Source organism: Pseudorca crassidens, chromosome 3 (genome assembly GCF_039906515.1).
Source record: "Pseudorca crassidens isolate mPseCra1 chromosome 3, mPseCra1.hap1, whole genome shotgun sequence".
NCBI classification, from domain to species: domain Eukaryota; kingdom Metazoa; phylum Chordata; class Mammalia; order Artiodactyla; family Delphinidae; genus Pseudorca; species Pseudorca crassidens.
In genome coordinates, this window is record NC_090298.1 from 92,977,551 (window position 1) to 92,994,711 (window position 17,161).

A 17,161-nucleotide genomic window follows, 5' to 3' on the forward strand; every position below is an offset into this window, starting at 1 on the left:
TCAAGGTAATGAATATATCCATCACCCCAAAGAGTTTCCTCATGTCCCTTTGAAATTCCTTCCTCTCCATGTTATCCCTAGGCAACCACTGATCTGCTGTCACTATAGATTAGTTTGCACTTTCTAAGTGTGACATGAATGAAATTATATAGATGTACTCTTTTTGTCTGACTTTCTTCATTTGGCATACTTATTTTGAGCTTCATCCATGTTACTGTGTGTAACAATATATAGTTCATTCTTTTTATAGTTGAGCAGTATTGCATTGTATGCATGTATCACCATTTGTTTATCCATTCACCTGCTGATGAATATTTGGATTCTTTCCTGTGTTTGGGCTATTACAAACAAAGCTACTATGAACATTTGTGTTCTTGTCTATGTACAGATATATGCTTCCATTTTTCTTGGATAAATACCTAGGAATGGAATGGCTGGATTTTATGGTAACTGTGTGTTTTACTTTTTAAAGAAGCTGCCATACTGTTTCCAAAGTGGTTTCTTTCCCATCACTAGTGTATGAGAATTCCAGTTCCTCAACTAGCTCTCTAATACTTTGTAAAATCAGTTAATTTTAGACATTCTGATAGTTATGTAGTGGCATCCCTTTGTGGATTTAAGTTACATTTTTCTAATGATGAATAATATTTAGCATTTTTAATGTGTTTATTTGCCACCCATATATCTTCTTCGGTGAAGTGCCTGTTCAAACTTTGCCCAGTTTAAAACATTGGGTTGTTTGTTTTCTTATTATGGTATTTGAGAGTTATTTATATATTCTGGACATGGCTTTTATCAGATATATGATTTGCAAATTCTTCCCCCCAGTCTGTGTTTTATCTTTTCATTCTTTTAACAATGTCTTTCAAAGAGCAAAATTCTTTTGGCCGTGTTGGGTCTTCATGGCTATGTGCAGTCTTTCTCTAGCTACGGCGAGCAGGGGCTACTCTTCATTGCAGTGCACAGGCTTCCCATTGTCATGGGTTCTCTTGTTGCAGAACATGGGCTCTAGGTGTGTGGGCTTCAGTAGTTGTGGCACATGGGCTCAGTAGTTGTGGCTTGTGGGCTCTAGAGCACAGGCTCAGTAGTTGTGGCGCACAGGCTTAGTTGTTCCACAGCATATGGGATCTTCCTGGGCCAGGGATCGAACCCATGTCCCCTGCATTGGCAGGCGGACCCTTAACCACTGCGCCACCAGGGAAGCCCCCAAAAAGCAAAATTCTTAACTTTGATGAAATCCAATTTATCAATTCTTTCCTTTAATGGTTTGTATTTTTGGTGTTATATCTAAAAAGATCTTTGTCTAACCTAAGGTCACAAAGATTTTCTCTTATGTTTTCTTCGAGAAGTTCTGTAGTTTTACCTCTTATATTTAGGTAATGCCTATAATCCATTTTGAGTTAACTTTTGTGTATGGGGTGAGGGAAGGTTTGGGATTATTTTTAAAATCTTATTTGCATTTGGCCATTCAGTTCCAGCACAACTTGTTGAAAAGGCCAGCCTTTCTCCAGTGAATTATCTTTTTACCTTTGTCAAAAGTCAGTTGTCCTAATATATGTGGGTCTATTTTTGGACACTCTATTCTGTACCAATGATCTATTTGTTCACCTTTATGTCTGTACCACACTATCTTGTTGAATGCAGCTTTATACTAAGTCTTTAAATCAGGTTGTGTTAGCCCTCAAACTTTTTTTCTGCTTCAAAGTTGTTTGGGCTATTTTAGTGCATTTCCATATGAAGCATCAGCTTGTTACTTTTTTAGAAAAAAATTGTGCTGGGATTTTGATTGGGATTATGTTGAATTCATAGACTAATGAGAGGAGAGTTGATATCTTAACACTACTGAGTCTTCTGATCCCTGAACACAGTATATGTTTTAATTTGTTTGTCTTTAAGTTTTTCTCAGCAATGTTCTTTTGTAGTTTTTAAATAATTTGTAATAAGATAAATTCACTTTTCTTTCTTAGACATGTTTTGTTAGTTGTTTGCAGCTAACTGCAGCGAAAAGTGAGGTCAACATGAAAGTGAAACATAGCACTTCAACTCACTCCTCCTTGCCCAGAACTAATCATATGTTCCCACCTAACTGAAACAGGGCCAGGAAGTATAGTTCTGGGACATCCCTGGGAAGGAAGAAAACCAGAAATATTTGACAAACATCACTGCTGACTACCATAATATCTTTGGTTGCCTACCCAGTAGTCATTCTCCATCCCTTTTTACTTGCTATGAGAACCCCAATTTTCTCCATTCTCTTCTAGGTGACCACCTCTTTCAAAAAAGACCAGACCTTTCATGGTAATCCCATTTTTCTTTGCTGGTTATTGGGTTAGCCATGTTCTGGCTAGGAGACATAAGGATGTCTATGTCTGGGACTTCTAGGAAAGTTTTTCTTTACCTTAAAAAGAAACATCAGATGGGGGCACTTATCTTGCCTTTATCTGGTTCTGTGTGATGATGTGCTTACTTGGATCTGCAACCAAGAGGGGAGTGTCAAACACTCTTAGGAGGCAGAGTGCTAAGCTGAACAGATTCTGCATGACTGAGGGCATTGATGTACAATGTTGAACTAATCATTCCTGGAACCACCCTATCCTAAGACTTCTTGCTATGTAAGATGATAAATGTCCTTATTTTGGGCCTTTTTTTAATCTTTAGTTTCCTGTTACTTGAAGTCAAAAGTATCTAGTTAGTACTGAATGCTAAGGATGAGCCAGGAATTGTACTAAGTACTTCATCTGCATAAAGGTAATACAGTCTAACTTAATTCCCGTAATAATGCTGTGATATAGGTGTTTTTATCACACACATTTTATGGATGGGTAAATTAAAGCATAGGGAGATTAAGTCCTTGCACAAGGCCATAACTATAAAGTGGCAAAAACAAAGATTAAAACTTTAGGTCTGGGGCTTCCCTAGTGGCGCAGTGGTTGAGAGTCCGCCTGCTGATGCAGGGGACACGGGTTCGTGCCCCGGTCCGGGAAGATCCCACATGCCGCGGAGCGGCTGGGCCCATGAGCCATGGCCGCTGAACCTGCGCGTCCGGAGCCTGTGCTCGGCAACGGGAGAGGCCACAACAGTGAGAGGCCCGCGTACAGCAAAAAACAAAAAACAAAAAACTTTAGGTCTATCTGACAGTAAGTTCAACTTGAAATCATTTGTAAATATTCCATATCTTCCTTATTTTTAATTTTTTTCTGAAGCACATGTAAAAAGTAGAATTGCAGTGTTCACCCTAAGCACCAGGAATTTCTAGGAGTATGCAAAAACATTAGATAATGTAGAATCTGATTGACTTTATAATTTACTGCTATGTAACTTAAGTAAATATTCTCTTTTATTTCAATGAACATATTCCATATGTTTACTAGGTACTAGGAATACAAATATTTTGGCATTTATTCCAAAATAAAGGAAAGAAGGAAAGAAGAAGCACACATTAGATCAATGCCTAATACTTACATATTATGTCAAATTCACAATACTATAAAATGAATATTAAATATACCCATTTTACAGATGGGAAACCAGAAGCTCAGAAGGCAAAGTAAGTAGTCAAGTCACAAAGCTAATAAATGATGGAGCCAATAAAGTGTGGAACAAAGAGGTTATCGAGTGAAATTGAAAGCAATATGTGTCTTACCCCACATAAAATGTTTTCAGTTTTATCACAATATATTTGGTGCATCCAGGTATTATCTTCTATTTATGATTTGTCCTGGAATGAAGCTAGGCCTCATGATCAGCTGGGCTTTTTTTCTATTACCTCATTAATTATCACTAGCATGGCCTTGGACCAGTTTTTAACCTCATCCAGCCTGTTTACTCATTTGTATCATGAGGGAATATAACTACTTCATATGGTTTTGTGAGGATTGGAAAAATAAAGACAGTGCCCCTGGGCACTTAATAAATGGCAGGCATTATTACGAACAGCTAAGGAAATTAGGATCAACATAGTAGAAAATGTTCACACAGTTCACTGGTAACCATGACAGGACCAGGACACAGGACTTATTTCTGCTTATCCAGAACTCTTTCTAGTAGCAAATCAAATTGATTAGGATCCCAAGGATTATGAAGAAAGTTTTCAGAGGATAGAGATGACAAATCTTAATTCCAGATTCTACAATATGGAAAACCAATAAATTTTTATTGTATGACCATACAGTTCTAGCTACTGTTGAAACAGTGACAAACAAGATAAGGTTCCTGCTCCTAAAAAGCTTATATTATAGTGAAAAGAGCAAATAATAAATATATAAATAAACAAAATAATTTCAAACAGGGGTAAATGATAATGGGTTGATGTGGGAGAGCCTATCTAGGTAACGGATGGAATCCTGGCTTATATGAGGAGAAAGAGGCATCCATGTGAAGTACTGGGAGGAAGATTGTCATGTGCAGGAGAAAACTGTGCAAGTGGAAAGTTCCCCTGCTGTAATAAGCTTGTTGTGTTCAAGGGACAGAAAGAACAGTGCATTTGAGCACTGTGCATTTGAGCACTGTGAGGATGAGAATGGTGGGAGGTAGACAGAGGCCAGATTAGGCAGGGTCTTCAGGGTCATGGTAAGGAATTGAGGGTGTTTTATAGTTGCAATGGGGAGCAATTGGAGTGCCTTGTGTAGGGGTGTTAACCTACTTGGCTTGTACAGTTGTCTCTCTATCTGTGGGGATTGGTTCCAGGACTCCTTGAGGATACCAAAATGCAAGGATGTTCAAGTCCCTTGTATAAAATGGCAGTAATATTTGTATATAACCTATACATATCCTCTTATGTACCTAAAATAATCTCTAAATTACTTATAATACCTAATGCAATGTAAATACTATGTAAATAGTTGCAGTGCACAGTAAATTCAAGTTTTGCTTTTTGGAACTTTCTGGAATTGAAAATTTTTTTTTTTTGGTTTAGTGGTTGGTTGAAGCAGTGATAAGGAACCCAAAGATACTGAAAGCCAACTGTGTTTTTAAAAAGATCACTCTAGTTGCTTTCTGGAGAATGGATAATAGGAAGACTAGAGTGGAAGTAATTAGGGTGGCTGGGTTGAGGTTTATGTTAGTGGAATTGTATACAAGCAAATGGACATTCTCATAATCTTCCTTGACATCCCAAACTAAAGGGTTGCATCTTCCTATTCCATTATCTCACATAGCACTTACAACTACCTTTAATCATTTTTTTGTCTACTGTCTGTTATTCCCATATAGGGTTGCCAGATAAAATAAGGCCACTCAGTTGAATTTGCATTTCAGGTACCGAATAATTCTTTACTCTGTGTGCTCCCAAATATTGCATGGGAAATACCTATACTGAAATTGTGTTCCTTATCTGAAATTCCAATAAACTGGGCATCCTGTATTTTTGTTTACTAAATCTGGCAACTCTACCCCGACTAGAATGTAAAATCCACGAAGGCAGGAGCCCTTTCTGTCTGGTTCCCCAATGTATATCTAGGGCACATAGTAGAAGCCCACACATGCTTACTGAATGAATTAATGATTTAACCAAATAGCGAGCGACTGAATAAGTGGTTGAACGAGAGGCCCTCAGGACGGTGCGTGGGGGCGGTGCGTGGGGACAGGAGACGACAGGTAGAACCAGCTCGACAGGGAGCTGGAGATTTGGACGCAGCGCGCAGGACGCCAGGGACAGTCGGCGTGCTGAGGTCACCGGCGCCGGCCCCGGTGACGTCATCACGCCCGCGCTCTCTGCCCGGCTGGCACTCTAGCGTCGCCGGCGCCTCATCGGCTGTTGTGGACACCGGGAGCTTTCCGGTGAGCCCGATCCAGCGCAGGTAGCCTGTGGAGCCGTTTGAACCCGCCAAGGCCCCCGAGGCCCACTTTCCCTGTCGTTGGCCGTCAGCCAGCAGGCCTGGCCGCTGTACCGCGAGGAGAACACATCCTCAGGGCCATGTCCAGGCCGAGTAGCGTCTCCCACCGGCCGTCGGCTCCTGGAGGGGGCGGCGGCAGCGGCCCGGTGCCGTGTGGCCCTGCGGGAGGCGGCCGGGCCAAGGGGCTGAAGGACATTCGTATAGACGAGGAGGTGAAGATCGCGGTCAATATCGCTCTGGAGCGTTTCCGATACGGGGACCAGAGAGGTGAGGTTCCCGACAGGGACCCCGCCGGCTGCCCCACCTCCCGGAAGCCCGGTCCCTCGTGGGAAGGGGCTGCCTCACCGGAGGGAGGGGAGACGGGGGCGGTCCACCGGGCCCGGGCGAAGCGGGCGCGGGGCTGGGGCCAGAGTTGTGAGCCTTGCCCGGGGATGTGAAGAGCCCCGTGGCGTCCTGCGGCTCAGCCGGGTTACGGGGCACTTGTCTGGCGTCCGAAGGCACGAAAATCAGGTTGCTCAACTGCAGGAGGCATTTCTTTCCCCAGGGAGAGGCCTTTCGGTAGCTTTGCCACAACTTTTAGGTATTGTTAAGCCTCTACTTTTTTTTTTTTTTTTTTTTTTAAAGGAGGTGGTGGTAGCCTTAATCGAGGTACGTTTAGTTTGAGTTTCGGAAGTAGAGGAACAGAAGAAAATTCGACGAATAAATGCAGTGGCAATATGTAGTGCTTTGTTTACATCCTGGAAGTATCACTCTAAACACTTAAAAAAAAAAAAGAAACTCGTTCTGTTAGACGAAACGTCTTCCATACCTCTTAAGGTTGGAAAGCTACTTGTCTTGGGTCACACAGTGCAGAACCAGCTGACCTGTGATCAGTACAGTATATTGAGAGCTCATTCCGATTTGCTGCTCTAAGTAGAGAACCCCTTATTCTGGAAGCTTAGAGTCTTTCCCTCTCCCCCCAAAAAAGGACCTGGACAGAGTGATTCTGAACTTTCATTAAACAGAGGTGAAGCCCCAGAAATATACAGCATCATATCCAGTCTGAGACAGTGAAATAGGGATTCTATGCAGTTTTTGAAGGCAAAGACACTGGAATCTGATACTGAGCATTCATAATACTTGAGCATACCTCATCCTTGAAGGAAATAAACATTTTGTTGGTTAAGCAAGTAAGTTAAGATAGTAAAATATGTTCATCAGGAGCTCAAGATTTCAGCACAAGAGGACTAATCTTTGGTGAACATCAGGGTCCTTTATCACATTTAGGTTTAAATGTTATTAATACCAGAATTCTGGTAGACATTCAGTGGTTAATTAGTACAGGCATATCTCATTATTGCACTTCACTTTATTGTGCTTTGCAAATACTGTGTTTTTTTACAAATTGAAGGTTTGTGGCAACTCCATGTTGTCAGATGATGGTTAGCATTTTTTATCAATAAAGGATTTTTAAATTAATTGTGTATGTTGTTGTTTAAGACATAATGCTGTTGCACACTTAATAGGCTACAGTGTAGTGTAAACATAACATAGGCCCTGGAAACCAACAAACCAACATAGGCCCTGGAAACCAAAAAAATTTGTATGACTTGCTTTATTATGATATTCACTTTATTACAAGGGTCTGGAATCAAACCCACAGTATCTCCTAGGAATGCTTATATCTATTTTTCACATAAAATATGATAATTTGATTATATGTTTATATGATTTTTCATATTTTATAAACATATATGTGTATTGAAGTACCTTGAAGGAAAATTGCCGATCCACAAATGATGCTTTGTGTTTTTTTCCATGTAGAAATGGAATTTCCTTCTTCTTTGACCAGTACGGAAAGAGCCTTTATTCATCGATTGAGTCAGTCTCTTGGTTTGGTTTCTAAAAGTAAAGGGTAAGCTGACAAGTTTTCTTAATTGAAAAAATTACTTACCGAAAAAGAGAAATGTTTTTGACTAAATAGTTATTACTGCTTTAGTTAGATTCACATCCTTAATTATATTGTGTGTAGATGATCTGATTCATGTCTGTACCAAACTCAGCTCTTTGCTTTTCTTACTGTCCCCCTTTTTTGTTTTCCCTGATTGGGGGAGAGTGGGAGAAGAAGGTAAATTTTAAGATGTAAAGAGAATGGTTTAAAAGTTGAAGTTGATTGCATTGAGAAAGGTATTCTCTTCTTGTATGGAAACCAAAACTTTTTTCTTGAAGAATGGATGGACTAAAAATAATAAGTACAATTATTTACAGAACTTTTCTCTTTTAATGCTACTGTACTATAATGGTATGGTTTTAGAACACATGCTTGTTGTTTTTTTTCATACCAAGTCACGAATCTGATGATTAGAACTGATTAAATAAAACTGAACAAGAGGAAACTTAAATATTTTTTGAAGATCACTTATCCATAGTGGGGAAAAGTCATTTGAGCCATCCATATTGAAGAACTCTAAAATTCTGTGGAGTTATTTTATTTTGGGAATAAGAATGATGGGATTGATATAGAGTTCTTAGTATTGGTGCTATTGACGTTTTGGACTATATAATTCTTTATTGTGGAGGGCTATTTTGTGCATTGTAGGATGTTTAGTAGCATACCTAGCCTTCACCCACTACATGCCAGTAACACTTCCACCCCCAGTTGTGACAACCAAAAATGTCTTTAGACATTTCCAAAATCTTCCCTGGGAGCAATATTGCTCCTGGTTGAGAACCACTGAGATTGGGGGAAAAAAAGATGAAATTTCAGCTTCCAGCTTTTAGGTTAAGAAGAGGGAAAACAAAGCCTTAATTAAGTAAATATATTAATAACTAAATAGAAGGTCCTAAGGTGAAAGTAGCTGAGGTTGCAATGTCTTTCATATGAATGTCCACCATAGTGATGATACAGTTACTGACTGAGACAAGGGATGTAGCTTAGGTGCATGTGCACTTTGAACATCACTAAAAGCAGTGTTGGCGTCCTGGGAAGGTTCCACCCATATTATAGTCATCTGGATAGGTAAAATATTGCACTTGAAAATAAAAAGAAGGCGCAGGGCCACAATCCTTTGTCCAAAAGGGCCTGGGCCAAATATGTTTTGAGATGCAGATTTTCAGATTTCAGAAAGGCAATAGGGTATATTAGCAGTATGTTATATTTCTTGCTGAAAAATGTATGATTATTGACACTAAGGTAAATAAAGATCATAAATAGCTTCATGTTAATTTAACCAGGCTTTGCTGCCAAATGAAGTTGCTGCAGACTTTCAGAAGTCTGCCACTTTTCAGAGCTGTTTGAATTTAAGGGTAGTAGATAAGAGATTGTGGGCCTGCACTAGAAAATATCTGTTATAAACACACTGTTCTGCAGCTACATCATTTCTGTGGTTACATGGGTTTTTAATTCTAAACAGTGAACTTGGAAATGACCTTTAGAAATTACTCTTAGAAAAGCAGTCCATTGGACTAGACTACCTCTACTTTTGTTCAGTAGCATGATCCTTTAAAGGATGGTCCAGAGACGAAAAAAAGTTTGGGGGGGAAGGGGAGAGCAAGTTATCAGGACAAAAAAAGGGGGATGAAGAAACATTGAAGAGACAGAAAGAGGAAACAGGAAAGAGATGCTAAGGGAATCAAGGCAACCCCACCTATTATCTCATCCCTACTCCCTATATCTAGTGTTCCATAAATCCTCTTCTTAGTAAATGTCCTAGCTCTTTCCCAATCCCTTTTTATCTTTGAGCAAACTTAGTACAATGTTTTTCTAGTGGTCCTTGTCATTTTCAAATGCCTTTCCTTCTTTTTACATATATAAAGAACTAAATCACTTTGAATATATTTCTTAAATCCTTTCTTTTCATTTATATGAGAATTTGTACCTGACTTGTATGGGTTTTTCTGTTCACTCTTGAGTGAAGATCTTTTATTTTTAACCTCCTAGAATTAACTTTGTTAATTTAGGATAGTTAAGTTAGTTAATAATTGTTAAGTTAGTCTTTCTGTTGTATGTTTGTTTTTTTTTTTTGTGCCTGGTATTATGATTCCATAATACCTATTTGAGAGGTGTGGAGGAAAGGACAAGAAACCTGGATTCTAATCCCAGTCTGTCACTGCTTTGTTCTTTAGCTTTGGTCATGTCCCTTAACTTTAAAGGCCTGTTTTCTTAAATGTAAAAAATGAAGGAGTTAATCTCTATGTGTTGGTTAAGATTCTGTGATCCCGTAGTTTATTTTGAGTTTCTTACAAGGTTTTCAAAAAACAGATTCCAGACTTACTGTGTGATAATTTACAGTTTTTTTTTTTCTGATCACTTTTTAATTTTTTTAAATCTCCTTTCTTTCAAAATGAAGGCCACATGTGTTGGATTTTGTTTTTCATCTCCTCTTAGAGAGTTGGGTTTACTTTGAATTGATTATTTTCTTTATAATTGCTCATCTTTTGGTAAAAATACTCTTGTTGGAGTAACACCCCCATTTTGTGTTCTTCACTATATCCTAACGTTTTCTTAGACATTCCAGTCAAGTTTTCCCATACCCCAGATTTCACCTCCTTGTAATTTGTTCTGTTTTTCCTCAACCTATGTCACTGTGTTTTGGTTCTAAGAGCACACTTTTTTGAGTCTTTAATTTGTTCATGAATAAAACAAAATTCTTTCCTATTCTTCTTAGTCCAAGTTAGACAAAAAGAAATTTACAAGATGAACTTTGTTAAAAACTTGTGGAAAGAGAAAATATAAAGTGTATGAAAGTAGGTTTTTCCAAGTACAGGTTTTTTATCCTGTGATTGCTGAAGGTGCTGCTTAATAGGTATCCAGTTATTCTACTCACCCTGACCAGGAGGCTCTACCGTACAACAAGACCCCCTTTCAGATCTGAGTTACTGCCTCCCTTACCTCCTGCCATGGAAGATTGCATACCGCACTCCACCTCTCTTCCCCTAGCTAAAACAGAAAATGGGTTAAAAGTGATGAACCCTGTTAGTGAAGTTTTGGATATCCATTAAATAAACCCCTACAGTGCGCAGGAATAATAGTAACAGTAGCTAACATTTATTAAGTGCTCTTGTGCAACAGGCATTGTGCTAGGTGCTTTAAGTAGATTATTTGATCCTCACAACAGTCTTGTATGGTAGGTTCTATTTTTTCAATACCTGGTGCCTGTATAACAGATGAGGCAATTCGAGCTTAGAGAATTAAATAGTTTTCCCAAGATCACACAGCTAGCAGGTGGCAGAGCCAGCAATCAGACCTAGTTAATGTTTAGCTAATTAATTTTTGTTTTTCACAGTGAGTTCATAACAGTGTTTTAGGAACTGCGAGGAGTTAAGACAGAGATATTGGATAAAGCTCATCTCTAAGTTGCTTATTGTCCATTAAGTCACAAAAAGAAAAAAATTTACCACAAACATAGCATCACATGAAAATAATTGTGTTTAGTGACAAAAATAACTCGTTTGGTTTATTATTTTCTAGGTAATCGTAATAAAGCACAAATTTGTATGATTCAAACTTTAATAAATTTGTAATTTTGTATTACAGTATTGAGGAGAAAATGGTTTGGAGTTAGATCTTTGCATCTGTCTGCTTAGTGGAAGTATAAATTAAAGGGATATGAAATTAAGTATATACTAGACATCAAACAAATGTGTATTTTTTTAGAGGCATTAGCTCCTTGGCGGCTGTGAGCTTTTTAAGCAGTGATTTCAGATTTTGGCTCTTTAGCAGATTTTTAAACTGTTCTCAGGTTTGTAAAGTGGGGAATAGCAAGATGTATGGTTGTATTTGAGGTAGATTACTCAGTAACATGCTGTGTAAATGAAACATTTATTAATATTAAAATTGCATCAAATTTGATTAGTTATATCATCATTTTTTCTTTAAAAAGAAGAAGCTATTGAAATGTCATAACTTCATTATAACATGCATGATTACTTTTCCCTTTGAAAGTTAGAAGTTATGATGTTCTTATCTGTATTTGTAGGCCATTTACTTTTATACTTAAATATGGCATATAGGGCTTACATGTTATTATTTAAAAAAATTCTTGTGAAGTTCATTTATCTAGCATCTTTTCCATGTTGTGCAGGTAGTTTCTAGTCAATTTTGCTGTGTAAAGGGAACTACTAGATATTCATCAAATTATAGTGTTGGTTACCTTGGAATGAAAGCATGATGATGAGATTTCAGTGTGTTAGTTTACATAGTAGGACAACTCTACTATATTGAATGTTTTCATCCACACAATAATGAGGTGAATATTTTGCCAAAATTTCACTAATTTTTTAATTATATATCAGTGTCACTGTGGTGCTGAATGGGGTAGGAGTGAGCCCTAATAGCACTAATAGTAGAATTTTTTTACTAAAACATAAAAACTATCAAGTTGATATTCTCTTTCTGTCCCACCATCTGGGTTCAAACTGAATTTAGTAAATTGTAAATGGTAATGACTAAGTACTCACACTTGCTTAGTATGAGTTATTGTTATAGATTAATGCTGAATTATTATTAGGCAACCTATGTTAGGAAAGTTTCAATCTGACCTGTTATTTTAGTTGTGAGCTTATTGAGGAAGGAGTATATTTTCCTCAACTTTGTAATCGTAGCTTCTAGCATGGTGCCTGGCATACAGTATGTAATCAATATATGATGAATGATTATGATTGAATGAATGAATAAAATAAAATTAAAAGTGAAATATAGCAAAACTTTCCTGAGATGATTTTTGAGAAAATTAAAGCATCTTGGAGCTGATAGAAATACTAGAGGTTTTAAAATTCTGTGTCAGAGAAGTAAAATGATTTATTTTTGATCACATAGCTAGTTAATTGAAAGATTATTACTAGCTGAACACAAGCCTCCTGACTGTTGCTCTAGTGCTCATTTCAGCACACTTCTGGCCTTCTATAGTTAAAATTTTATGAAGTACATGGAACAGAAGGGGAATGAATGATTGAGTCTATCATGACTGTACTGAGGTTTCAGAAAAGTCCATGGGAAAAGAACCTACTACAGAGAACATCTCTAGAATCCAATAATTTTGATTTACCATGGAAATGACTAAAATTTCTAGATCAGTTAGATTTTAATAAGCTCATCTTTATGCCATCATTTAAACATCACTAAGCACTTGTCCAGGAGTAGATGATGGCATAGAAAGGGTATAATTCATTGAGGAGTTTCCAGAAATTAAAAATCTTGGTAAATTGAAAGCCTCACTTAGAAGACTTAGATAGCTAAGGCTGTATAGGTTAATCTTCAGTTTCATGTCACTCTATAGTGAAGATATTGTTGAAAATATTTAAATTAGATTTAGGAATTAGGAAAATTCTAAAATTTAATTTAGAATTAGTAAAATTATATATATAATTTTCATTGTATTTGTGGCTTTGTTGCTCATTTCTATAATATGATAGTGGCATTAACAAATGGCAAAACATTTTATGAAATGTTTTGTGTAACTCTTTTTGGTACAAGAAACGATATTTTTTCCTGGCTATAATTATAATTATAATAATAGCTTTCATTTATTTAATGTGTACTTTGTAGCAGATACTGCCCTTTACATGCATTATCTTATTTAATCATATGAAGAGTCTTTTGAGGCAGGTATTATTATTATTATTATTATTATTATTATCATCATCTTAGGCTCAGAGCTATTAAATAATTTGCTTGTGGTCCCACAGCTAGTAGGTGGTAGAGATAGGATTCAAATCCAAGTCTGTTTGCTTTCATAACCCAAGCTTTTTACAGTACTACATTGTACTAGATTATAGACATGTATTATTAAATCATTCAAAATACATTTGAGGACTTCCTGTGTGTATAACATTGTACTTAGTACTCCTAAAGCTACAGAAGTCATCAAAGACATAATTAGGACCATTTAAAGAAGTAAATATACCTACATCAGGTAACTTGAGAACAGTTATAAATCATCATTACCTTATAATTGAAGGCTAGAGTCAGAAGCTTTGAAAAACTTTTTTTTTTCCCCAGTATACATCTGAAAATACTTATCAGTAGTGCTGATTTATGTTTTTTTGGTCCAGCCACTAAACTTGGCTTTCTTAACAGGTTTTCATGGGAGTGTGACATTACCAGCATACTGGAGAAACATTCAGTGGGATATATTAGTCTGGACCACTGTTATAATTGGACCACCATAATGTTTTCATTATCAATTTTAGATTCTGTTGTTCAAACTGATTTTCTCCCTCTATATGTTTCCCAGCATGTATTAACTGGTGATGTTTCATCCACCATGAAGCCTGCTAAGACAAACTTTAACACTTAAGGGTAAGTAAGCCTTTTTTTTTTTGCTGATTTAAAATTGGATTTGCAGCATTTTAATTGAAAATGGTCTTGTGGACAGTTTAGCATTAAATTTCTCTTTACTGAATTTTCTGGGATTTCCAGCATCTTATCCCAGAGCATTTTGATCTTTTTCAGTGTTTTGCTTGAGACATGTTTTCTAAGTAGCCATACATCATATGTGAACAAATTGACTATATATAGTAAATAAATGATTTTTATTAATATTCAGAAAGGGAGCAAGTAGATACCTAACTGTGAAGAAGAAAGATGGATCAGAAACAGCTCATGCAATGATGACCTGTAATTTGACTCATAATACAAAACATGCTGTTAGGAGCCTAATTCAAAGATTTCCTGTCACCAGTAAAGAGCGTACTGAACTTCTGCCTAAAACAGAAAGAGGAAATGTGTTTGCAGTTGAAGCTGGTATGTATTTTCTGGGGAGCTTCCTTGTTTATCCTATTATTTCTTGACTGTTCTTTTTCCACTTAAAATTTATTTTTAAAAACTAACATGAAATATGATTTCTCAATTTGAATAGTTGGTTAGAAATGATTAAGAGTTGTGAAGATTTTGGAATGAATTGCAGTGTTAAGGCATGTCATTAAGTTAGACAGGGTTTTTTGTAAAGTGTTACAGTAATAGCTAAACATTTATTGAGCACTTATTGTGTGCTAGACAGTATACTAAACTCTACATAGAGCCTCATAGAAACCCTTGCAAGGTAAGAATTTCCCCTATTTCACAGGTGAAGAAACTGGGGCTCAGAGCAGTTAAATTTGTTCAAGGCCACTCAACCAGCCAGTAAACCACAAAGCTGGGATGTGACGTCAAAGTCTGAACTTTCCTATATTATGCTGCCGTGACATACTAATGAGTGGGATTTTGAATTGGGACTTTAGCTTCTGGGAAGAGACAGGACAGAGTCTTCAGTACATTAACTTGCTCAAAGGTAGATAAATAAATATATTTAGGTTATAAAATGAAGTAATTTTACTATTTGGAAAAATAACTTTTCTAATGAGAAAGTTATTTCTTTTATTATCTCCAGTGAAAGAATCTGCATAATTTCTATTGGTGGAGTATGTTTGCAGAATGTAGAAATGGATGGTGCTAGCTATCAAGGAGTTTTAAAAATACATGCACATAAAAATATTTTGAGTTATGTGAAGAGTATAAAACACATCATGCCTTTTGTATTCCTATCTGCTTAAATGTAGATGTTGGCTAGAATGCACAATTAGGAGATTTGTTAAGCATTAGGACCTTATATTTACACATATCATTCTGTTTGATCACATGATCTTACATGCTAACTTTAAACATAGAGGGTTTTTTATTTTTCATATGTGTTTTCATACTGTATGTAACAGAATTTATAAGTATAATATACATTGTTTCCTACTCTAAAATTATAATTTTCTGTGTTATAATTGATAGAAACAAGGCTGAAAATTATTTTAGGATATCAAAATTGGGTTTTATTTTTAATGATTTTTGAATGATTGATTTTTGTTCATTTTTAAACATTGTGCACCAGAAATACTTTTGGGAAATTTGCCTTCTGATTGATATAAAAATGTGTAACATTCTCTAAGAATATTGTGTGGCAGTACAACAGCTGAGGCATTGCTTTTTAACTTTAGACTGAGTAGAGAAGAAGCACTTGAAAGGAATTACATTAGAAATTACTTATTTTTGTTTTTTAACTCTTTTTATTGTTGATCATAAATTTTTTTGTTCTCTTATTCATTTTCAAAGAAAACCGGGAAATGAGCAAGACAAGTGGGCGACTCAACAGTGGCATATCTCAGATTCCAGTGAAAAGAGGAGAATCTGAATTTGATTCTTTCAGGCAGTCTCTGCCAGTGTTTGAGAAACAAGAAGAAATTGTTAAAATAATTAAGGAAAATAAAGTAGTTTTGATTGTAGGAGAAACTGGATCTGGAAAGACTACACAGGTTTGTTTCTTCTTTGTTGTTTATAGAAGAAAAAATTATTTTATGTCGTGATAGTTTTATATCAAATTTACACTACATGTATTTTAACAAAAACAAAAAAGGAACTTTTGTTTATTTTAATGGTTATTTCAGAAATAAATTATTACTGGAAGTACATTTTGAGAATTTGTAGAAAGGTAATATTTTAAAATATTTATTTTTAAATTAGTACATAAGGGCTTTATTTAAACAGAGGTGAGGTTGTGATTTGGTATCATGAAAGGAAAATGGACTTTGACCTTCAGTTCAGATTCCAGCTTCCACATTTATTGAATGTGAAATTTTAGGCTAGACTTGTAACTCTTGAAGCCAGAGTCCTCATTTATAAAATGGTACTAACAATTGCTACCATTCGAGGTGGGGTTTAGAGGTAATGTCTGTGAAGTGCCTAGCATAGTGTTTTTACATAGCTAAATTAAAAGTAATATTGATAACAACAAGAAGTGTTAATATAAAGTTAACATAAAGTGGGATTAGTATGACATGTTTGACTTGGATGTTTAGAATCATAGTACTTCATTGTTTATGAAGTTTCACTCATAGGCTGACAAGGTTGGAAGTAAGCATGGTACAATGATATGACCTTTTCTTGTTTATATTCTTTAACATGTTAGCACGTTGAAACAGTAAAATTACTTTGCTTTTGATTGAGGTGCAGATAGAATAGTCAGTATAATTTTACATTTTCTTCTTCTCTTCTATGGACAAATAAATTTGCTTTTGACAGTTGCTTAAGATTTCCTATGCTTATATTGGTTGGTTTCATAAAGTTAGATAAATAAGGCAAGGTGGTAGGAGAGGTTGACTATAAACTTTATCAGTTATTTACTTGTGGGACTTAATCATTTTCACAGAAGTGCAACTCGTTATACCTAAAACTTGAGCCTATAAAACTAATTACAAACATGATGAAATTTTTATATGAAGACAATGTATAAGATTTTTCTTCAACATGATTATGATTAAGTGAAATTCCATGGAGTCATGCCAAAGAATCTGTTCAGATGTCTTAGATTGTTATAATTGTTTTA

At 36.2% G+C, this 17,161-nt stretch overlaps 1 protein-coding gene across 3 annotated transcripts in view; it reads left to right on the forward strand.

The window, feature by feature from the left end:
- The first annotated feature begins 5,694 nt into the window (after window positions 1-5,694).
- The window catches only part of YTHDC2 (YTH N6-methyladenosine RNA binding protein C2), a 68,856-nt gene continuing 57,389 nt past the window's right edge, over window positions 5,695-17,161 (forward strand). For all 3 annotated transcript variants that reach the window (XM_067731455.1, XM_067731456.1, XM_067731457.1), the window contains exons 1-4: window positions 5,695-6,101; window positions 7,638-7,728; window positions 14,360-14,556; window positions 15,892-16,091. In XM_067731455.1, the coding sequence (XP_067587556.1) occupies window positions 5,915-6,101; window positions 7,638-7,728; window positions 14,360-14,556; window positions 15,892-16,091 (675 nt within the window). In that variant the 5' untranslated portion in view covers window positions 5,695-5,914. The remainder of the gene's footprint in view (window positions 6,102-7,637; window positions 7,729-14,359; window positions 14,557-15,891; window positions 16,092-17,161) is intronic.